Below are 22,695 nucleotides of genomic sequence, written 5' to 3' on the forward strand. Positions count from 1 at the left end.
ATTAAAAAAAGTAGGTGCAATTACCCCCTTGTCCCCCTTAGCTGCCCTAGCCCCTCCCCTGCAAGAACTTACTGAGGGAGTAAAGCTCCCTCAAAGTTTGAGAAACACTGCTTTATATAGGCATTAATCCTTGCCAGTTTTACTTACTTGTGCAAAGGAGGAGAACTGGTTTTGTTTACTTCATCATGCCACCATCTGTTTGCAACTCAGTGAGTTTTCATTCACATTCATTTTATCTTTTGAAATGACATTTAGGAGTTCAGAGAACTGTAATCGTTTGTGGGGAAACATGCCTCAACAAAATTAGTGTAATTACCCAAATCTCTACAAGGTGACAGCTGATAGAAATTCAACAGTTGGGATGGCCTTCTCTTATAAGAACATATCTACCCTGCAAACAGGGATGGGAACCTGCGTCAGGTGACTCGAGTCTGAGTCGCAAAACATGTGTTTTTTGCTGACTCGTGTGCACTCAAGGAACCTGCACTGATGACTTCAACACTGACTCGAGTTTGAGGCCGCTGACTCGGAAATAAGCCCCCCACGCATGCAGACTCAAGTGTGTCTGTGTCTGGGTGTGCTTGCTTACATTTTTGTGGCATAAAAGACCTCGTGGGGCCATCATTCCAACAGGGCGAGCAGCAGGGAACTTTCAGCCAGGAGGCAGGGAAGGGTTAGTATTTTGCTTTTGCATAGATCAAGGTGGAGAGAGACGGGAGCGGGCTCTCTTGTCCATCTCTTAAGGAACCGATGATCATTGGATTAAGGATGGGCAGTCTGATATTTTCTTTGTTTGAAGTAGGGCAGAAGGAGGAGCCCAAGGGGGTTCTTGCCTTGGAATTGGCTGGAAAAGCCCAGAGAGAGGGGAAAGGGGGGCAGGGAAGTCAGGGTTGGGGGAGGCAATTTGTAGTGATTATGCTTACCAACCTCGTGGCTCCTGTGGGCTCCGTTGTTACTTGGAAGGAGGAAGCCTCATTGAATGACCAATGCAAGTGGGACTACTTCTGAGTAGAGCTGCAAAGGATTGGGTCATACTGGTAAGCCTCCCAGCTGCTGCATGTGACCCTTCTCCCTTTTACTGCTTCTGTCTCTGCTCTCATGCAGTTCGTCCCACCCACTCCCACCTTGTTTACTGATGGGGCAGGGACATCAGGGGAGCGTTTAAAGAGAACTCCAACACACATACATACCCTGGCAGCAGCTCGGTTTTTTTCTTGGAGGTGCCACTGGCTTTTAAAGGGGAAGACTAGTGACTCAAGTCTTTTTGAGTCGCCTAAATACTTTGGATGACTCAGAAAGTCTGCCCATTATAACTAATTTTCGAGTCGAGTTTCGGGGGCGGAAACTCATGACTCAACTCAAAGCAAGCCACGCTGACCATACCCATCCCTTACTGCAAACGTACATTGATTTTATACCTGCTTAGCTGCTGTGGCTTCCCCCAAAGAATTCTGAGAACTATAGTTTAATGACTGTACAAAGAATGTGGTTGGAGATTCCTAACCCCAATCACAGAGCCACAATTTCCAGAGTTCCTTGGGAGGAATGCATGTTAGTCCCTTTAAGGGCCAAACTGGACATTATGGTAAATGAAAGTGACTGTTGTGCATCTAGTACCTCCTCCATGACATCTAGTAGAACTTAACTTGTGCTGTCATGTTAGAAACACCTGGTCAATGGCCAACCATAGCAGCACGCAGCACCAAATTTAGGAAACACTCTGAAGAAATAGATTAATGGGCTACTGGGGCTACTGGTGATCTTCTGTGTAATAAATACATTCAGAATTCCCACTCCTCTGAACCTGATGAGAAAACACAAACCATCTAAATGTTTTTTAAAGCCTTGGAAGGCTGCGTTTATGATTACTCATTTATTCACATTAGGTTCTCCAGCCCATCTGTTCCACTGTGCTTTGTACATTCACTATAGGCTTAAAAAATATTACTTAAATGCATTAGGAAGTCAATGATTACTTTAACTGAGCGAAGTGATCATCTTTTCCCCCCTGAATTCCCATCCAGAGACATTTCTTACATCTTATGTTAAAGAAAATGATTTACATTCATCATGCACACAGCATGCAGTCCCCGTTTGGAATCCCAATTAAGGCTGACATTTGCAGGTGAGCTGTGTTGGTGTGTACTAGTAGAAGTCAATATTAGCCACAAGTAAAACTAGTGGGAAAATGTAGTCCCTTCACCACTGAAAAGGAGAACACATTCTTTGTACAGCTCAGTCTTTTCCAAACATCTGGTAGCCAAGGCCCACTATTTTTTATGAATTAAAATTGGAGGCATGTTTGATTTTTACTTTGAAAGAGCACATTATGCCACAGTTTTTAATTAACAGGTAAATAACATTTTACTATAACAAAGGGCAAATTTAAAACATTTACCTTTTCCACACTGTTCGAGTAGTTATGGGAAAATTCTTCTTGGCTCGATTCTGAATTGGCTTTGTATTTACAAGATTTATCAATGAGCATTTGGAAGAAGCTCGCCTATGTTCTGAGAATTCTCTCTAGCCTGTCACACTGGGATTTAGTTCTAGACAAGAGAGATGTGCAAAGAGAGAGAGAGAGAGAGAGAGAGGACTCAAAAGTACAGCTGAGCTGCAATAGTCCTTTTAGTTTTGTTCTCACTTTGTTGTTGTTCTGTTGTAGGTGAAACATTCTCAAGAAATCTGAGGATAGTGGAAAGAATTTTGATGAGATCAGGAAAATCTCTTGGTTTGTGTGTGTGAGTGAGTGAGGGCCCAACCCTATCCAATTTTCCAGTGCCGGTGCTGCTGTGGCTATGGGGTATATATTGCTTCCTGTGTTGGAGGTGCAGTCACAGAGGCCTCCTCAAGGTATGGGAACATTTGTTCCTGACCTCAGGGCTGCACTGCAGTTGCCCCAGTGCTGCAAAGTTGGATAGGATTGGGCCCTGAGAGTGAGTGAGTGAGTGAGTGAGTGAGTGAGTGAAATTTTGAAGAAGAGTTGTGTGTGTCTCCTGTTGTACTAAATGTTTCATTTAAACAGGAATTGGAGGTGGATTTGGAGGGTCTCACTGGGGCAAAATATTTGTAAGACCTAGAAATGGTTTCTTCCAGGTTCTGAGAAATGTACCCATTTGGTGAATGTTTTTACAGGCAAAGAAAGGGAACTATGCGTTCTTGTGGGATGTTGCTGTCGTGGAATATGCAGCTCTGACTGACGACGAGTGTTCTGTGACAGTCATCGGAAACAGCATCAGTAGCAAAGGATACGGGATAGCACTCCAGCATGGCAGTCCCTACAGGGATCTCTTTTCCCAAAGGTAATACAAGATAGTCTGGTTTGTATCATTGAACCAACATTGAACTAAGACTCCAATTTGCTAGTGTTTAGAGCCTTCTCCCCAACCTGTTTCTTGGTGAATCTTTCTAGTAATATTTCCTCAGTCTGTCACTCCTTTAGGACCAAAGCATGGTCCTAAAAGCCTGTGTGACAATTGTGTGAGTTATGGGAATATGGGAGCAGAAGAAGGAAAGAGCCTTCACAGGTGTGATAAGTTGCGTGGCCCCAGTGTCGCATCCCATTTAAGGTTGGTTCAGGGATGGAGGACTGTGTGTGAGGTCAGTGCCACATATTTTTTAAGATATGGATGCAAATTAATGAAGAACATTGAGAGGGCTATCATATGTTCAGCAAGAGAGAGGTTTCTTAATCTAAGTGAAACTGTATATGGCAGTGTGTTCTCAAACTGTGGGTCGGAACCCACTAGGTGGGTCGCAAGCCAATTTCAGGTGGGTCTCCATTCATTTCAATATATTTTTTTAACATATTACACTTGATGCTACCATGGTATGTGACTGCATTTGGGGAAATGTTCCAGACCTATACTTTTAACAAGCTACTCTGTATATGCTTTTAACAATGATAGTCAATGGGACTTACTTCTGGGTAAGTGTGGGTAGGATTACAGCCTAGGATTGCTAAAAAATTTCCCTGCTTGATGATGTCACTTCCGGTCATGACATGACTTCCGGTGGGGTCCCGATAGATTCTTATTCTAAAAAGTGGGTCCCAGTGCTAAATGTGTGAGAACCACTGGTATATGGTGATAATGCTGTACCCTGGTCAAGGGTAGGAATAGTAAGAACCATTCCAGATATTATACAGCCGCCTGAATTTGCCACTCACCAGGAAGCTGCAGCCAGCCCTGGCCAGCTGACAAGTGTTCCTGTATGATTGCCAGCCTAGTCCTAACCAACTTTCCAGTGCCGATGCAGCTGCAGTGCAGCCCCAAGGCCAGAGAACAAGTATTCTCATACCTTGAGGATGCATCCATGACTGCCCCACCACCATAGAATGCAGTGTGGTGCACACCCTATTGGCACAGCTGCTGGAAAGTTGGCTAGAATTGGGCTGCTTCCCAGCTCTGACTGAAGGTATTCCTCAAGATGTTTCCGCCCCCCCCATGATGTGATGTAATGTTAACAATTTCTAGAGGCCCTCCTAAGGTCTCCAGGATTGCTTTCAGCAGTCACCTGAAGGTTTTTTGGGAGGGAGCCTTCACCCATTATGCCTCTCAGCTGTAGATTTTTACTCTCTCCATCAAGGATTTCCTCTTGATAGGACTTTCCTGTAGGAAAATAATGCTTATGGGCTTTTTCCCCCCAAAACAATTTCTGCAGGATCTTAGAACTACAAGAGGCTGGATACTTGGATGTATTCAAGGAGAAATGGTGGCCACGGATGGGACGCTGTGATCTGAACAGCCATGCGAATGCACAGACGGATGGGAAGGCCCTGAAGCTTCACAGTTTTGCGGGGGTCTTCTGCATCTTGGCCGTAGGCCTGCTCTTGGCCTGTTTGGTCGCAGCCCTGGAGTTGTGGTGGAGCAGCAATCGTTGTCATCAAGAGACACCGAAAGAGGTCCATAACTTTTATTCTTATCACAATTAAAAGTAGGCAGCATAAAACTCACACTGAGAAAGAAAGAAAGAAAGAGAGCAGGTAAAAGCTGTGGAAATTCCAGGTGCTCTCACACAACTCAGTTCACAGGATTAAGATTGGTGATAACATTGAAAAAATTTTTTTAAAAATTATATATTTCCTTTTAAAAAAATCCCTAATGTTTGTTTTTTATGGACAGTACCAAATTGTCAGCTCTGGCGACTAAAGTCCTGTATTTATTTATAGAGCAGATACAGCCTGGGCAGCAGCAGCACTGCAAACATTCCCACATTGCCCCACCATTGTGCCTCAACCTTGCCATGGAGAGACCATCTTTAGGGGTAAGAGAGTAGCTCAGGTGCCATGCCTTGGCCCCTCAATTAAGACTGACAGACAAGGATGTTTAGGGATGCCTTAAATGCACAGGTTCAGCATCTCTGATCCCTTCAAAAATGAAATCCATGCATAGCACTCGTTTGTCTGCATGGCTGTCTAGGGGAATTGTGGGGTTGGTGCTGTTGGCACACATCTGCACAAGGTTATGCAAACAACACTCCGTGTGTCATGTTACCCAGTATGTGTTATTTTCCCTTCAAGGGCCGCCTATTGTATTTCTGATTTTTGTGTTTAAGCACCCAGTTTGGAAGTATAAGAATATATTCTTCTTCATATCCCAGTGATAGCAATTGTCATTCTATTTGTCTCACTTGGAACCTACAGCCCCACCTCTGGATCTTGCCACTGAAACAATAATACTGCCATCTGATGACATGCATTTTCAGCAATAGACTATACAGTGGGCCCTCCTTATCTGTGGGGGTTTGGTTCCAGATCCCACAGATAAGGAATCCAAGATGGGGTCCACTCCTGAGGCTCACACAATTACTTACCTGGAGCCTCCAGAGGCCTCCAGGTCTTGCCATGCCAGTGACCCACTCTATTGGCCTCCACAGGCCTCTGAATGGCTCAAAGAAGCCTCCAGAAGCTACTTTCCATCAAACCAGAAGTTGTCTCTGAAAACTGGAAGTAGCTTCTAGAGGCTTCTGCAGGCCATTCTGAGGCTGTGGAGGGCCATAGAGTAGGTCACTGGCCTGGCAAGACCTAGGAGGCCTCTGGAGGCTCCAGGTGAGAAACTGTGGACCCTTTCTATACACAGGTGGTTAAATCTGCAGATATGAAACCCGTGGATCGGCAGGTCCACTGTATTGTTTAGACCAGGGGTGCTCACACTTTTTTGGCTCGAGAGCTACTTTGAAACCCAGCAAGGCCCGGAGATCTACCAGAGTTTTTTTTACAATGTCCGCGCCATCATAACATATAACATTTATGTGTACAATGTATGTTGGTGTACCTTGAGCCCCACCAAGTATAACAGGACTTACTCCTGAGTAGACATGCCTAGGATTAGGCTGTGAGGCTGCAATCCTAGCCACACTTACCTGGGAGTAAGCCCCATTGAGTACAATGGGCCTTACTCCCAGCGTTTCCACCGAGAGGCACCTGAAAGGGGGGGTCAGCACTCCGCGATCTACTCATTTTGCCTCGTGATCTACCGGTAGATCGCGATCCACCTATTGAGCACCCCTGGTTTAGACCGTGGAAACAATTTAATATTTTGTTTCATCCTGCTACTCAGGCATGTACAACTAGTGACCCACCATGCTGATTACAGCTCACAAGCCATGAATTGTGACCTGCCAGTAGCTTGATAAACCACTTCCCAGTTTTTCAGTTCCAAGTAGCAGCAGCACGTTTCTTGATACCTTGATGGGCAACCAGATGTAGCTGAAGGGCTTTATTTGGCTTGGTGTGTCACAAGTTATGCAAGCCTAATATCCTCTGTTCTCAGAAAGTACACTGTTTAAATTGGGCTGCCAAAAGGTTTGTTTATGACGACTGAAGTAGGGTCCTTTCCAGGTTCCTGCCACCCACCATGGAGAGATGATTACCTACATTCTAGGATGTGAATTTTTATGAAGCCATTTTTATGGCTAATACAGTCTGGAATAGGTTGCAAATAATGACATCAAAATACAGCGGTAAAATACTCTAGGGAGGTCCCCATGTCTTCCTGTGTAACTCATCTGAGGAGACGATGCCTCACAAAGAAAATGTAGGAAGAGTAAATAAAGAAGGCAGCTATTCTTAAATGGCTCATACAGAACTATTTTTAATTGTGTAAACAGATGAATGAATCTTTATCCCATTCATTAATAACACAAGAAATAATTCAGGCCTCATAACTGGTTGATGTTTTTCCTTCTTGTATCTTTCTAAAAATAATACTTTGCAGAATTAAATAATTGGCTTTTAGTTAAAAAAAATAACTTAAAGAAAGAGCTTGAAATTGCCCATTTATCAAAGGTTTCCCTTGTGAGTATTTCAAAGCAATAGTAATCAGCCAATCCTAGCTGTAACTTGCAAAAAGACAGCATCTGTTTTCATCAATTAAAATCAGTCAGAGCTTCATCTCTGGGCGTCTTTGAGACATCAAGACACTTGAACTTTCTTTAAACTTGAACAGATGTTTTTTGCACCAGAGGTTTACAGGAGCAACTGTATCTCAACTGGGGAAGAACTCGGGGCCCATCATTTCTAATTTTCGTTTTTCTCGTTGCCAGAGGAATTGCAGTAATTGACATGCCTAACACATGTACACTAATCTAGCAAATGGGCTTTTAAAATACATTGAAAGCAGTCTATAATACAGTTTGTCATTAACATCTCATTTGTCTCTGCTCCCCGTTTGTCAGTTCAACTTGTTCCCTGACCGTGTATCATTCTTCTTGTACAAACGAGAAGGGTCATTTTGTATGTAGCTCCACAGTGTATTTTTCAGAAAAGCAGCTTTTTTGGGTTGAAAAATAATATTTATATACCACTTTTCAACAAAAATAGTTCACAGAGTGGTTTACAGAGAAAATCACATAACTATATGGCTTTGTGTCCCAAAAGAGCTCACAATCTAAAATGATGCAGAAGAAGCACTAGCAAATAGACAAATAGTGTCTCTGGAAAAGACACTATGCAGAGATAGAAAGAGACAGTTACTCTCTCCCTGCTATATATAACAGTAGCATTTCTTGAAACAGTGTGTCTTTACCCAGTTAGCCAAAACAGATTGTTCAGGTTGCCCACAGAATCATGAGCTCATTCACAAGAAGAAAATGGGTGACAACAGACACCAAAGGACAGACATAAATGCATATTAGGGGTGAAAAATGTAGCTAGCTTAATCAGCAGATTAGTGAACTATTTACTAAGCTAAGTTGAACCAAAGGCTTTTTCTTCCAATCTTCTTCATGTTTATTTGGACATGTGCCATACGGTTTAGTGGAACTTGGGCTGCAACTCGATGCAACTCATAGGTGAGCAGGGAGAGGAATTAGATCAGGGCTGAGGTGCTGGGAAGTGGAAAAGACTGATTAATATTTCAAAAACTGCCATTTTGCTTGCAGTAGGATTTTTCTTACAGGGCATACAGTAGCTGGGAGAAGGGTAATTTTAATTACATGATGATAAATGATTAAAAAAATGGTGCAAGGGAATGAGTTAAACTCCCTCTCCCAATAGCCACTGTGGCCTAATTCTGAGTAGGGGGCACATCCACACCTTACTTGCTTACTAAAAAATGGAAGAGATCTGGATTTCTCCTGTCACATCTAGTTTGGCCCTTAGTCCTGTGTAAGTGTACATAGTTTTTCAACCTTTGGTTATAATCATTTGGTTACTTACCTGAGACAGTTGCACATGTGCATCTCTATCACAAATGTGCAGCGCTGACCCTGCCCTTGTGGTGAATCCTGTGCTAGTTGGGAACCCTGCGAGTAGATTAGAGCATGTGTAAGTGTGCAGATCCAACTGGGTTTTTTCTAGACAGTCCCTGGGGCAGGTAGCAACCTTGGGATCCTCCACTTGGAAGCACTATTTCTTTCCATTTGTGTGAGTGGCCAGAGCAGTGCCTGTTTTGCATACACCTGTTTTTTAGTGTATTTATCAAAACAAACACTTGTGAGGTAATTCACACATGCTATTTTATACATTTGATGTAACACACCCATTTCTGACAAATTAAAGCATGCTGTTCCCCAGGTGCTTCTCTATTCAGTGATCCTTCCTGTGTTGCAATTAATAGTTATATAGCAAAGGAAATTTCATAGGGGACACCTTTAAATGCTATTCTTTTCAGTACAGTACTTAGAGCTGTCATACTAAATCTCCATTGTCTTTTTGTGTGCCTTTGTTTTGTCTTGCTGGGTAGATAGTGAAAACAGCTGTCTGTGAGAGAACCATGAACTCATCTTGATAGGACAGCTGCTGTTCTTTAACATCCCAGTGCAAGTTGTGTTTGCCTAACAGCTCCTTTTCAGACCATGTGAAAAACCCTCAGCTAGGATGCCTTCTTCCTTTTAGCTGTCCTCCTTTAAAGACCAACGGTGATATTATTTTGTAGAAACTAACCTAATGGCATTGTGTCATTCACTCATTGTGCCTTCACTCATTTTCCTGCTAATATCTTATGAAATTCACACAAAATTCCAGCTTGAACTTGGCTTTCAAAGATGGTATTTTCTTGCAGTGTTGCTGCACATCCTCTGGCAGTACAGGAAGGTTCAAGTGCCTGTTTCCCTTGAGGTCATTGGCTTTACATATTCTGTGCCTTACCTTCCCGTACAGTGCATCTGCCTGAATTATATTGCATGCAGGGATCATGAAGCTTATCTTCTAACCTACCTCAAAACAGTTGTGCTTAAACATCTTTTGCCCTCAGAGCCAAGCTACACAAACTTTATACGCGTGATGCATCCCACGTTAGACTGTTCCACTTCACACTGCAGGTTGGAAGATCAAATGATTGAATCAAAATTTCCTCACATCAAAATTTCCTGGCACATTTAAATCTGCAAGTCAGGGAGAAGGCTAGTTAGAACCTTCTGCTTGATGTGCTACTTGTGAGTGTGTACAGGGAATATTTTTATGCCATGGAAAATTCAAGCCCTCCCCTTTTATTAGTGAAAAAGAAATAAAAGTACAATGGCCTAAAAAAAGGGGGGGAATTAGTATATTGAGAAAGTATACTAATATACTGAAAGTATACTGAGTATACTTTATACAGTATTAGTATACAGTATTAATATACAGTATTAGTATACTGAGAAAGTATACTAATATACTGAAAGAATACTAATATACTGAAAGTATACTGAGTACACTGCTATAGATGTTTCTGTTTTTCGTATGCAGTATTAATATTATGTATATATAATACTGCATATGAAAAACAGAAACATCTATAGCAGTGTACTCAGTATAGGTGGAGCCTGTTTATCCACAGTGGTTCCGTTCCTGGACTCCCCTTCCCCTCTGGATATCGAAAACCATGGATAACAAAATCAGCTGTTTTTGGAGTCCCCCTGAGTTCTGAAGGCGACCAGAGCCTTGCTCCAGTCATGTCCAGAGCTGTTCTAAGGCCAGTAGAGGCTGCTCATGCCTTTATGGTCCTCAGAATGGCCTCGGGAGGTCCTAGAAGAGTACTTCTGGTTTTCAGCAGCATGTGGCCTTTACAGGCCTCAGAAAAGCTCCTGAAAGTGTTGGAAGACCATTTCCAGTTTCGCAGAAAACTGCTTTTGGAGACTTTTCTGAGGCTCGTAAAGGCTGCACACAACCAAAAACCCGAAGTAGTCTTCTAGGACCTCTGGAGGCCATTCTGAAGCCTGTAAAGGCAGTCTGCAGCTTCTGTGTGCCTCAGAAGAACCTCTAGAGGATTCAGGTTGTGCCAAATCTGGCTCAATGAGGGTCCAGGGCACCTGTATTAAGCCAGCTCCGCAGATATAAAATCCATGAATAAGTAGGCTCAACCTGTTATTCTTAATCCATAAACAGTAAATATACTATGCATATACATCTGAAAATGGCTTCCCACAACTATGTCCATGCACAATTATCTGTAAGCCATCTGTTCAAATTCTAATAACATTAAAATGTCCCCAATCCACTGGGTTATGACAGAAGGGCACTTAAAAATGCCAGTGTTTTGATATAAGTCTTTAACAATGGTAAGGGCACTGAGAGTCCATCTTTGCAGTTCCTCTGATAGGACAATATTCATTGTAGATCAACAAATCAGCCAAGATCATGAGGCCTTTTTGTTTTCCATGCTGAATATGAACTGCTATCATTGGCGAAATGCTATTATTTAAAATGACAGCATCTATTAGAGTTGGGCAGTCCAATCCTACCTAACTCTCTGTACCGCTATGAAGTGGCACCAATGTGGTGTCTTCTGCATGATGCAAGTATGTTTTGGCCTCCAGATGCCTCCTTGGAAAGGCCACTGCTGGTCTGGTGGGTCTACTTGGACATGTGCCAGTGATATACTTGGCACAAGTCTCTGTGGACCCATGAAGGCAGATTGAGCGAGGGGGGGAGTGAAGATTCAGCGGATGCTGCTGAACCAACCCCTTCCTTTTCCTGATCATTCCTTCTCCCCACTCCCGTCACCTCCCCATTCCATCTGCTCCATTCCACCCCCTCCCTGCCCCCCACCTGCCCCTGTGCAGTCATATCTGAGGTGGCAGGTTTCTTGTTTCTATTGCTGCACAGCGCCAGCTGCTTGCCACTTCTGGCAATGTCTAGCCTGCGCACTCTGGTATGTTATGTTTGTGACTGCCAGAAAGCATGTTACACCACCAGAATGCTTGTTCCAGTGGTGTAAATGACCTGTAGGATTGGCCCGTAAACTTGTTTCAGTGGCATCTGCTTCTGAAACCCTTTTAATTTAGAAGCACTTTTAGAGTCAGTGGAAAAAAGAAGCCTACTGTAGATTCAGTATCTATGGATCTTAAATTGCAATTCAACAACAGCAGCAATTTCAGGGTACACTGAAATTAATACACAGTAATAATACAGTCTTAATAAATTATAAATTAAAGAACCTAAATGCTAGCATTGTAATGAGTTGAATGCGACACATATATGACGTGTTGCATATATGTCTAGAAATACTATTTTTCAGGAAAGAAATCATTAAGTTTATGACTTCTTAATTGCGACAATCATTGATACTTGCAACGATTGATTGCAATGATCATTGATACTTGCATGCCCTTTGGAATTATCTACCTGCAGGATGGAAGTTAGCAGATGAATAGTATTTAAACATTCAATCCCCAACCTACTGTCTGAAGTAGACACAGTCCAGCAACAGATACATCATGTGGGCTGTAGATCTTGGTAGTTTAACAGTTAAACCCATCCTTTAAAATGCTCATTTCTTGAGAATTTATAAATAACATTCAAGTATGCTGATAACGGTAGCAGTGGTGTTCAGGATCCATTATACTTAAACATGTATCTTGTCCAAGATACAATCAGAGCAACTGGAACCTTTGAACCCCGTCAGTGTAGTTTATTAGTTGAATTCTTTGGGGATCTGTGTATGCTCTCCCTAGACCAGGGGTGTCCATACTATTTGGCAGGTGGGCCACATCATCTCTCAGACACTGTGACCGGGGGAAAAGGAATTAATTTCCATTTCAAATTTGAATACATTTACATAAATGAATATATTAGAGATGGAACTTATATGAATGAATGGAGGTCTTGCAATAGTTCAAGGCCTATAAAAGGCCTTGCACAAAGCAAAGCCAGCCTTTCCTTCACCGCCACTGCTGCATCACACACGTGAAGCAGCAAGCAGTGGAGGGAGCCCTTGTCCCACAGCTCATGCAAGAGGTTGAGTAGTCACCCTCACACTGAGAGCAGTTATGCTGGGCCAGCACAGGCTCCATCAAGTCTGTGGAGGGCCAGAAGCTCATTGGAGACTAGGGGCTCCCCACAGGCCGGATTGGGAGTCCCTAAGGGCCGCAAGTGGCCCCCGGGCAGTGGTTTGGGCACCCCTGCCCTAGACTATTGCCTCTTTTGTTCCATGTCATATCAGTCTCTCTCTATCTCTATCTCTCTCTCCCCTCCATTTGCCTGATTTCCTTTTCATTCTTTTATGGTTATTTCTTCTCCAGTTCTATTCCCTACTCCATGTGAAGGAAAAACACATGAAAATTGAATTGTTATATTTCCCCCTTCATTGTATGTTTACATTTTACAATGCTTTTTATGTTTTTTTTCTGTATTTCAATCACATATTTGAAAGATCTGTACCTTTTTGCTAAAAATTCTCATACAAATGACCATCTGTATGTATCACTGTACTATACTCCAAGTTGCAATAAATGTTAAGGAGGAAATAAATAATTCTACTACTGGCAGAACAGTGCAGCAGAGTGGTAGGTTTTTTTTAAGGCAAAACTGGCTGTTCAAAATTGGGAAGAGTAATTCCATCTGTATTAATGTAGCAGTAAGCTTTCCAAAGCAAGTTACAGTCATGCACAAGGACAGCAATTTTCAATCTTTTTCATCTCATGGCACACTGACAAGACGCTAAAATTGTTAAGGCACACCATTTTTTTTTACAATTGACAAGTCACACCATGCTGCTAGTAGGGGGGTCTCACATCCCCCAAAGACCCTACTAATAATTGACCCTCCCCCAAACTGGCACAGCACACCTGTGGACCATTTGTGATACAACAATGTGCCATGGCACACAGATTGAAACTTACTGCACAAGGATGTACCAACTTAATCATATGTAGGGCCAATTCACCCATGCGTTGGGGGATCACTTAGTGACCATCTACTCAGAAGTAAGGCAAGTAAGTGTGCCTAGGGTTTCAGTCTGAATTGTGCAGCCCATGATAGAGGACTCATACCTTAAATATGTAACTGACTCCACTGAAAAGCATCTCATCTACGATTCCATGAGCTGTTATGAATGTTCTGTGTGTGGTGCTTGAGTTATGATGCCTCTATCACACCTGCAAGCCAGCACCTGCTACTGCAGTTATCAAGCAACAAACATGGTCAGCCTGTCCACTGCTGCCAAAACACAAAGCAGAGGATGACAAAGGTTAAATGCAATGAAAAGTAATGTAATGTTCTGAACTTTATATATATATATATATATATATATATATATATATATATATATATATATATATATATATATATTTTACAGGAAGACAAGAACTCAGCTTTAATAACGGTGTTCAGGATTGTAGTTTTGTATACATAAAACATAAATCTCATCTGACCACACAAATCATAAACAACATAGAGATGAACTCAGCATTGCCCCCCCCCAAAAAAAAAATTGGATTTGAAAAGACTTAGAGCCCAATCCTGAGCTCAGTGCACTGGCTTACTGCCAGCGCACATTGTTGCAGATGTGTCATAAGGCACATTTGTGGGCCCTAGCACCGCATGAGCGCTGGTGGTAGCCCAGCACCAGCTGGTGCCAGGCGGGCGCCTGAGCTCCGCCACTCGGCAGTTGTACGGACTGCCAAGCAGCGGAGAGGTAAGTGGAGACATGGGGGGAGGCGGGGGGAGGCGTTCTGGGAAGGGGGGAGGCGGGTGGAGAGCAGGGAGGAGGCTTGCAGGGGAGGTGAGGAGAGGAAGGGGTGGAGGCGTGCCGCAGGGAGGGAGGGAGGTGGGTTTGGTTGGCGGTGAATTGAGAAGCCCCATTGTGGGACTACTCCGTTTACCCAGGGGAAGGGGACAAAAGTCCCCTTCTCCCGAGGACCTGCCAGCGGCTGCCTGGGGTGCTCAGGATGCAGCGGCAGCCATTTTCGGCACCGCCACAGCCCCGCAACCTGGGCAGCTCAGGATTGGGCTGTTAATCCCATTGAAATTACTGGACAACATTCAGAGCGTAGAGGTCACATTTAAATTAATGAGACACAAGCTCATGGTTGGATTCCACCCAATGGGAATCAGACAAGGAAGTTTTCTTACTGGATGGTGAATTCGCTTGGAATTGTGTCATCTTGGTTGGGGGGTGTATAATGTATGATCAACTCCAATAACAGCAACCACAGATTTTTACAAGTTGCCCCAAAGCAAAGAAGCTGTAGATTCCATTGGATCTTTTTACTTCCATTAGAGATCTCCTTGTGTAAAAGTTACCATGCCTAACTACACATTCATGCATGATCAGGAATTTGTATAAACAGGCGCATTGGGAATTCCTCTTCACCACTTGGCAACATACTACACATGACTGGCTAATTGAGTGGTTACATCTACACTGTAGTGAGTTACTGCTTGTTAAATGCCCATCTAAGCCAAACTTTACTACATCTCTTTACATATGCCCATAGTGAATGGTGGAATTTACTCCACATTTCACCATCCCCTCCTGAGATTGAACAGAGCAGGATCGAATCAATCTTCTCTCCTCTAGAACTTTTCAGAGTCGAACCACTTAGTTCTGCTCACCCCTAGTAATCAACACATGGAATTGATGCAGCAGACTCTTTTTGCCATGTCACAGAGTGAAATGAGAAGAAGACTCTTGGTGCATAACTAACTTTTCAGGAGCAAATACAATCCCAACAATGGTCAGTCAGTCTCTTGATCGTGCAGTTGATCTTGTTGCACTGGGCACAAAATAGATTTGCATTGACACTAAAAAAGAAAGATGTCAGATTAATAAGAAAGTTGCATACATTTTTTTTCTTTTTTAGCAAACTAATATTAAAATGCCTCTTAAGCTGATATACAGGGACTGCTTAAAACAACCAGCATAAAGATACAAACTATTATTGGCTTTTGAACTCCTTCCAGATGGAGTTCAAAATCCACTGTGCCAAAAAGAGTTTGAAAAGATGATAAAAACTTGGCCATTATCCTGACCATTTTCATGATAACAGAATGAACAGTTTGTAGTCATACGTTTCCAATTTGAGACTCTGAGCCCAGTGCCTTTATTGCTGAGGATAGCTGTGGGTGAAGAATGTGGTGTGTGGGTTTCCAATTGGTTCAATCTGTCTGAAGTCTTGGAAGCCTGTAACTGACAGCAGGGAAGGAATGAATTAGAGCCCTTCTGTAACTACATCAGTGTGTAGTTAATCTGTGGAACTCCTTGCCACAGGATGTGGTGATGGCATCGGGTCTAGATGCATTTAAAAGGGGATTGGACAAATTTCTGGAGGAAAAATCCATCACGGGTTACAAGTCATGATGTGTATGTGCAACCTCCTGAATTTAGAAATGGGTTATGCCAGATGCAAGGGAGGGCACCAGGAAGCAAGTCCCTTGTTGTCTTGTGTGCTCCCTGAGGCATTTGGTGGGCCACTGTGAGATACAGGAAGCTGGACTAGATGGACCTATGGCCTGATCCAGTGGGGCTGTTCTTATGTTCTTAACTCATTGACTTGAATTTGTATGAAACAGAGATGCAAGGAGCCTCAGGATATCTCAAGCTGGAAATCAAATTGGCTTTTGGACGCTTGCCTTGGTCCATGGTTTTCAAACTGTATTCCAGGGAATTATGAGGTCATCTGAAGCTTGTCTGCACTCTAGAACAGAGTTTCTCAATGTTTGTCCCCCACAGTTCCACTTTGCATGGTCCACCAATAGGAAGTACCCCTGGAAGTGACTGGTGATGATGTCATAACACAACAAACACTGGTAAGAGGCTGAGGGCAGATGGGAGGACTTTGTTGAGTGTGCAAAAAGTGCACGCTGAAGCTCTGCCCGCCAAGCCGAGCCTCCTATCATTACTTGTTGCATTGTGAAGGTGGTCTTGCTGCCAGGCAGGGGGGTCTGGGGGCCCCATGCCAACCAGCGAACACCACCTCAAGTCCCAACAGTGGTACCACTCATTGAGAAACACTGCTTTAGAACATGACCCAGAATCCCGCGCAATATGTGCCATGGTTATTCAGCAGAGAAGTTGACTGGGAAAAAGTTCCATCATGGGATGAAGTTTGAAAACGGCTGGCTTGGACATGCAAAGTTTTCCATAATGTGAGAGAAAGCAGAGAAGCCTTCAAGTCACTACACAGTGCAAGCAGGGCACAGCAATCTTATAAAACTCATTAAGTGTGTTTCCAGTCCTGGGGCTGAAATCTACCTGAGAATGCTAATCAAAGGCACTGTGTTTAATTGTGACTGCAGCAGTGACTTGCTCAAAAATACTATCTTTTCCAGAGAAAAGAGCAGACCTGCTGGCTCTCCAACCATTTGGCAGAAACATGCATCTGACCCCCTCCCCCAACAACACTTCATTTCTTACTTTTACATTTGCCTTCAATGGTCTGCAGGGTTCCTAAGCCTCCACAAAAACTGACCCTGATGTGGCACCAATGTTATTTATCTCTAATGTGTGCATATATTATTTTCAAACCATGTTTCTGTTCCACAATACCCAAATATTTTCAAATGTAGGTTCCAGTAAAATCAGTCACCCAGTTCCTTTCTGTTCCATTAAGCAGTCTTAATGCTTTGGGATGTTCTTGATGTGATGGTTGAACTGAAAATAAGAAATATTTTAAATTAATTTGTTCATGGACAGCTGTGAAAGTGTACAGTTTTTTTTAAAGAAAACTCCAAAATCTAACTTGGGGAAAAAATTAAAAAACAGTTCATATCATTTTTAATTTCACGCCAAGTCATAAAAAGGTAAAACCAGATTTTGGTTAATTTGAATGAATTTTAGGTGTGAATAGTTTTTACTCTGGTTGACTTGCAGCATGTTTCAATTCATGTTTACTCAAAAGTGAGCTAGTTCAGTAGGGTTTGCTTTCAAGTAAGGGCCCAATCCTATTCAACTTTCTAGCGCCAATGCAGCTACGATGCAGTCCTGAGGTAAGGGAACAAACATTTCCTTACATTGGGGAGGAGTGCGTGAGTGTCCCACCACAACAGGATGTAGTTCACGCCTCATTGGCACGGCTGCATCAGTGCTGGAAAGTTGGATAGGACTGGACCCTAAGAGTACTTTGGAGGGTAGCCCAAGTATGACTGGAATCAATCCAGAACTATTTGAAAATTAGTTTTTCATTTCATGTAGTAGTATGGCTTCAAGTGATGGATGGATATGATTGCTCAGTGAAAAAATCCAGAATAGTGAAATTAATCACGGGACAACATGGAAGTGTTTTCCCTTCCCAAAGCATACATATACACTTTTTTTTGTACATTTGGGCCCTCATTCTTAAAAAAAAAAAATCCAAAATAATGTGCAATTATGTTTTCCTGAATTCCATTGGTTTTAAGGAGTTGGGGTATGTTTGTGAGTTCCACCGCTGTATTTAATGTTTCTTGCAAGCCACGCTATTTGATCCTTTTTTTTTTTTTTCCTCCTCCTTCCTTTCCTTTGTTCCCCCTTGGAGATTGCCCATGAGGTGAGGCTGGGTCTCAGAACCAGGGTGAGCATTTATACAATCCAATATTTAAAAAATGATCCTTTGCTTGCAGTCCTGAGTCTTCCCATGTGTCCACCCTCCATTCTTATAACATTAGTGAATGCATTTCCCGGTAACACAATGTGCACATTCGCTCAGCATTCAACTTGCCATTGCCAGACAGACCATTTCAAAGACCTTGGCATGCATATAAAATACCCCTCATTTGACATGGCAGTTCCCTGAATATGTTGTCATTCATTCTCCTCTAGTGAACTTTATCTAAACCAAAGAAGCCGTAGGACTGAGGTAGATCATGTGGTCCATCTAGCCCAGTACTGCTTATGGCACGGCTCTCTAACAAACATCCCAAGAAAAGGTTTCCCCAGCCCTGCTACCTGAGGAGCTTTATGCCACAGACTGAACCCGGGACTTTCTGCATGCAAGCATGTCCTCTACCATTGATGTACGGGCCCTACCCTACCCTTACGGAACCCATAGCCATCTATGTATACGAGTAAATTCACTCACTTGTGCCCAACTTGGAGGTTAAGGGCCACTAAGAAATTCCAAAGGCAGCATTTCATCCTATGTGCAACTTATCTTACTCTGTGCTAGAATATCCATTTATGAGGTAAAATATTATGTTCTGCTAATGTGCTAACTAATTTGAGGTGTACTTCCTTTCTCCCAGTTTGATGGAGAGACAGATGTCCTGTTTCAAACTTTTTCTAGAAATGTGATGTCTTGGGTTACATGTTCCAATATCAAGTTTCTGCCTTGTGGGGAAGTACTGACTTTTGTGGAGTCAATCAATCAGGCCCAAGCATTGTATTTTTCTTTAAATTATTCATACTTCTAAAGCAACATTTGAAGCCAATATGAGGATTCCACCTCAGGTGAAATATAAAAAGCATGTTAAGAATATAAGGGACAGCCTAAAGTCTGGATCATACTAGCAAAATTTCTCAAGGGGATGCTATACATTCATAAGTTGCACTGAATTTCATCTAACTGAAAACAAATGCAAAGGTCTCTTTTTGGGTGGAACATCTGCAGAATTTCAAGAGAAGTGAAGCATTTTGATAAGCCCAAGGACATTGGGGCAAGGGGAGGCTGTGCATTCCTGATCTCAGTTCCCTTGTCTTTAATCTTACTAGCAATTTGGATATCACCACCCTCCGATCAGTTATGAAACAGCTTGGACAAGGATTCAGTACCCAGATACTTGTGCATAAGGAACACAAGCTCAGAGGTCTGTAAGGTTTCCATCAGTGAATTGGCAAGGTCTCAACTGCATTTTTGTCACAGCAGTTAGAAAGCCAGCTTTTGACAAAAATGGCATTGAATTATACAAAAGGACTGGGAGGTGGTGGCAATTATGCCAACAACTACCTCATATGTTAAAAGAGCCCTACCACTGATCTAATGTTTATCACATAGTTGCCCAGCAGTGTTGGCAACTGAGAAATAAAATATAAGAGAAGCTACTCAGTGGGGCTGACTGACTCCTGTTGCCTTTTGCTGCTCTCATTCATCTTGCTAGAGGATCTGTAAACATTAGGAATTCTACCCACCAACACCAAAACATCAAGCTGAAAGGCGCCTCTGAATTTCCACTTCACCAATACGCTACTGTCTCCCAGCCACACTCATAGACAGCATTCACATGCTCAGTGGCAAAACTGCCCTAGACAATAGCATAGGGCATGTTTCCGGTTTTATTTCTAGATTGTTCACAGAGTGGCAATCCGCTTGGGAGATGTCCAGCAGGGACATCACCACCACAAACCTCCAGACTGGGGTTGACTGATTGACAGGTCCCTGAATGCTCATCATTCAGATGGCTGACTGCTGGGAGCCTGCAACAACTCGTAAAGGAAGTTGGGAGAGATGGGGGCGGAAGCTGGAAAGGAGGCAAAAGAGCAGGGAAGGATGGAGAGGCTGGAGACAGATGGGGAAGAAAGATCAGAGGAATTTAAGTGCAACCCAGTAAGCCCTGAGAGGTGATCAGCTGCTGGAAGAAGGAGCACAGTGAGCCCCCTCTGCAGAGGAGAATCCAGTCGCCCCTTCCACGTGGGAACAACCCCAGCTACTTCAGGCCCCAACAGTGGAAAACCCACTGCAGCACCTTGTCCACTGAGCCATCCAGGCTCTGAGGTTCCCTTGCTTAATTGCCAAAGGCTTCTGGGAGCAGCAGACCTCTGCCTGAGATCCGCAGATGAAAGACTCCAGGGAGAGGCACTGCAGGGTACAGGGTGCCTCTGAAGGACTCCAAGCAGAAGGGGGTGATTTGATTCAAGTTAATTCCTGGTGAGAGCATTTTCTGTTGCACAATAAATTCTTAAAGAGCAGAATCTTACCTATTTGCATATCCACAGCCCCAGGATGTTGATCTACCTCCTTGGGAAGAGGCTGGGAGGGTGACTGCAACAAGATGTTACAGTTATGAGTGTATCTGTGCCGGGCAATATTGAAAAATCTTAATACTTGCAAGCACCATTTTGTGCAGTCCTATTCCCCTTTACCTGAGGATATTTTGCATCTTCATTTCTTTCATCTTCAAAAGTCTGATTGTGTCATCTAAATCGTAGTCTAAAAGGACTACGATTGCCTCTCTTCCAGCATAAGGGTGTCTTTCCACTCCCGTTCTACCTTTCCTGACCAGGCACCATGGTGGAGCCTGGTGCATGTGTGCACATGCCATGGGGGAGGCAAGGGTCAAGCACATCATGGGGGAATCCCAATGCAGCGCTTTGACTCGGGACCTTCACCACAATCTGGCACTGACTCTAAACTTCCTTCTACATAGGAAACCATTTCATATGTACATGTTTGTCATGTACATGTTTGTCAGGCTTTAAATAATTGTCATATTCCACCCATCCTTATGGTTTCAGGCATTTGAGATGACTCCCCAACAAATTAAAATCTACCGGAGCACCACCAATGTTAGTGGTAATGAGATCTTCATATAAGAGCAATGGATGTCACAAATATCCGTGATTTTCCATCCTTGAAGGGGAAAAAGGTGCTGAATAAGTTTCCCAACAGGCATAAGTGCAACTCTCTACATAGGTTCTACTCTTTTGGATCTGCTTTTGCTTGTTTTTTTTTTTAAAAAGGTCTTATGGCACAATCCTCTGGGCCTTGTATGACAGCATATCTTCTGATTTGCTGTTGTAAAAGGCCTAACAATGGCGCAAACATTGTGCCACTGTCACGCATGATGGAAACACTGGTGGAAATACCAGTGACTCCTTGCACACCAGAACCACCTGGAATCTGCAATGAAGCAGGTAGGTCGGCAGTGTGGGCAGTTCGGGGACATTTGGGGTAGAGAACTGGGGCGGTTCAGGGGAGAGAGGGGCTGGATTCCGATGGCAGTGACTTGTACAGGATGCTATCCCCTCTTTCACTGCCTGACAAACCCCACTTCCTCTCCTTGGATTTAATGCCAGCTACCACGCAACCTACCAAGAGTTAAATAAACATGCTTTTTAAATTTATCTCTCATTGGCCTTCTGGTCAGCCCATCATGGCATGCAGCAAGCGCTCCATTGGTGCAGCTGCATGCTATGGAATGGCAGGGGATAAGATTGGGCTGTTGGTTTTGTATGTCACCATAGTTCAGATCAGCATTGATGTATGCTATTTTCTGTGATTTTTGAGTGGGAGAACAAGATGTTCAGTTGCAGATACCGATATTCACATGATGCATAGCCCTGATTTTGATCCACAGCCCTGATTTTGATCCACCTTGAAGAAACAGCACATCTCTTTTTGCAGATGAGCATCCCAAGCATGTGATACCACATTGCAAGAAACCAGAAATATCTGCCAAAATAAAGGGACCAGTTTTACACATTCCTAGAAAGAGCTATTGTAGATGATAGCTGATCTAATTACTACTGGTTTTGTGGGTTTTGTATGCTATGTGTCAACTTTGTTTTCATATATTTATTTAACTGATGTTGATCTAGCATTTTTACCTGCCATCTGCTATTCAAAGAACTAGGTCAGTGGTTCTCAAACTTTTTAGAGGGCCTAGAGCAGCGATTTTCAACACTCATCATCACAGGACACACTGACAAGGTGCTAAAATTGTCAAGGCACACCATCTGTTTTTTGACAATTGATAAGACTATGCTGCTGCAGGGGGCTTATATCCCCCAGTGACCCTACTAATAAATTACCCTCCCCCAATCTCCTGTGGCACACCTATGGGCCACTTGCAGCACATCAATGGGCCACAGCACAGTGGTTGAAAATCGCTGCCCTAGAGGCTGCTGCATGGTTGATAAATGCCAAGGGATGTGGCTATAATGGTGATTGGGCAGCAGTGCTCCTCTCCCAAGTAGCAGCTTGTTTAACCCTTGATGCATATAGCCTAATCTGCCCTGTCAGTTTTGCAAACCACTAAAAATTGGGTCACAACCCACTGGTGGGTCCCAGAGCCACAGTTTGGGAACCGCTGGACTAGGTGGTTGACAGGTGGCATACAAAAAGAAATCAACTGAGAATATA

The 22,695-nt window shown here is 43.2% G+C and overlaps 1 protein-coding gene across 1 annotated transcript in view; it reads left to right on the forward strand.

Moving 5' to 3' along the window:
* The window catches only part of GRID1 (glutamate ionotropic receptor delta type subunit 1), an 829,564-nt gene that overhangs the window by 800,141 nt on the left and 6,728 nt on the right, over positions 1-22,695 (forward strand). Inside the window, exons 14-15 of the mRNA XM_066620630.1 lie at positions 3,136-3,302; positions 4,663-4,903. Coding sequence (XP_066476727.1) covers positions 3,136-3,302; positions 4,663-4,903 — 408 coding nt within the window. The remainder of the gene's footprint in view (positions 1-3,135; positions 3,303-4,662; positions 4,904-22,695) is intronic.

Source organism: Tiliqua scincoides, chromosome 3, assembly GCF_035046505.1.
Source record: "Tiliqua scincoides isolate rTilSci1 chromosome 3, rTilSci1.hap2, whole genome shotgun sequence".
Classification (NCBI taxonomy): Eukaryota; Metazoa; Chordata; class Lepidosauria; order Squamata; family Scincidae; genus Tiliqua; species Tiliqua scincoides.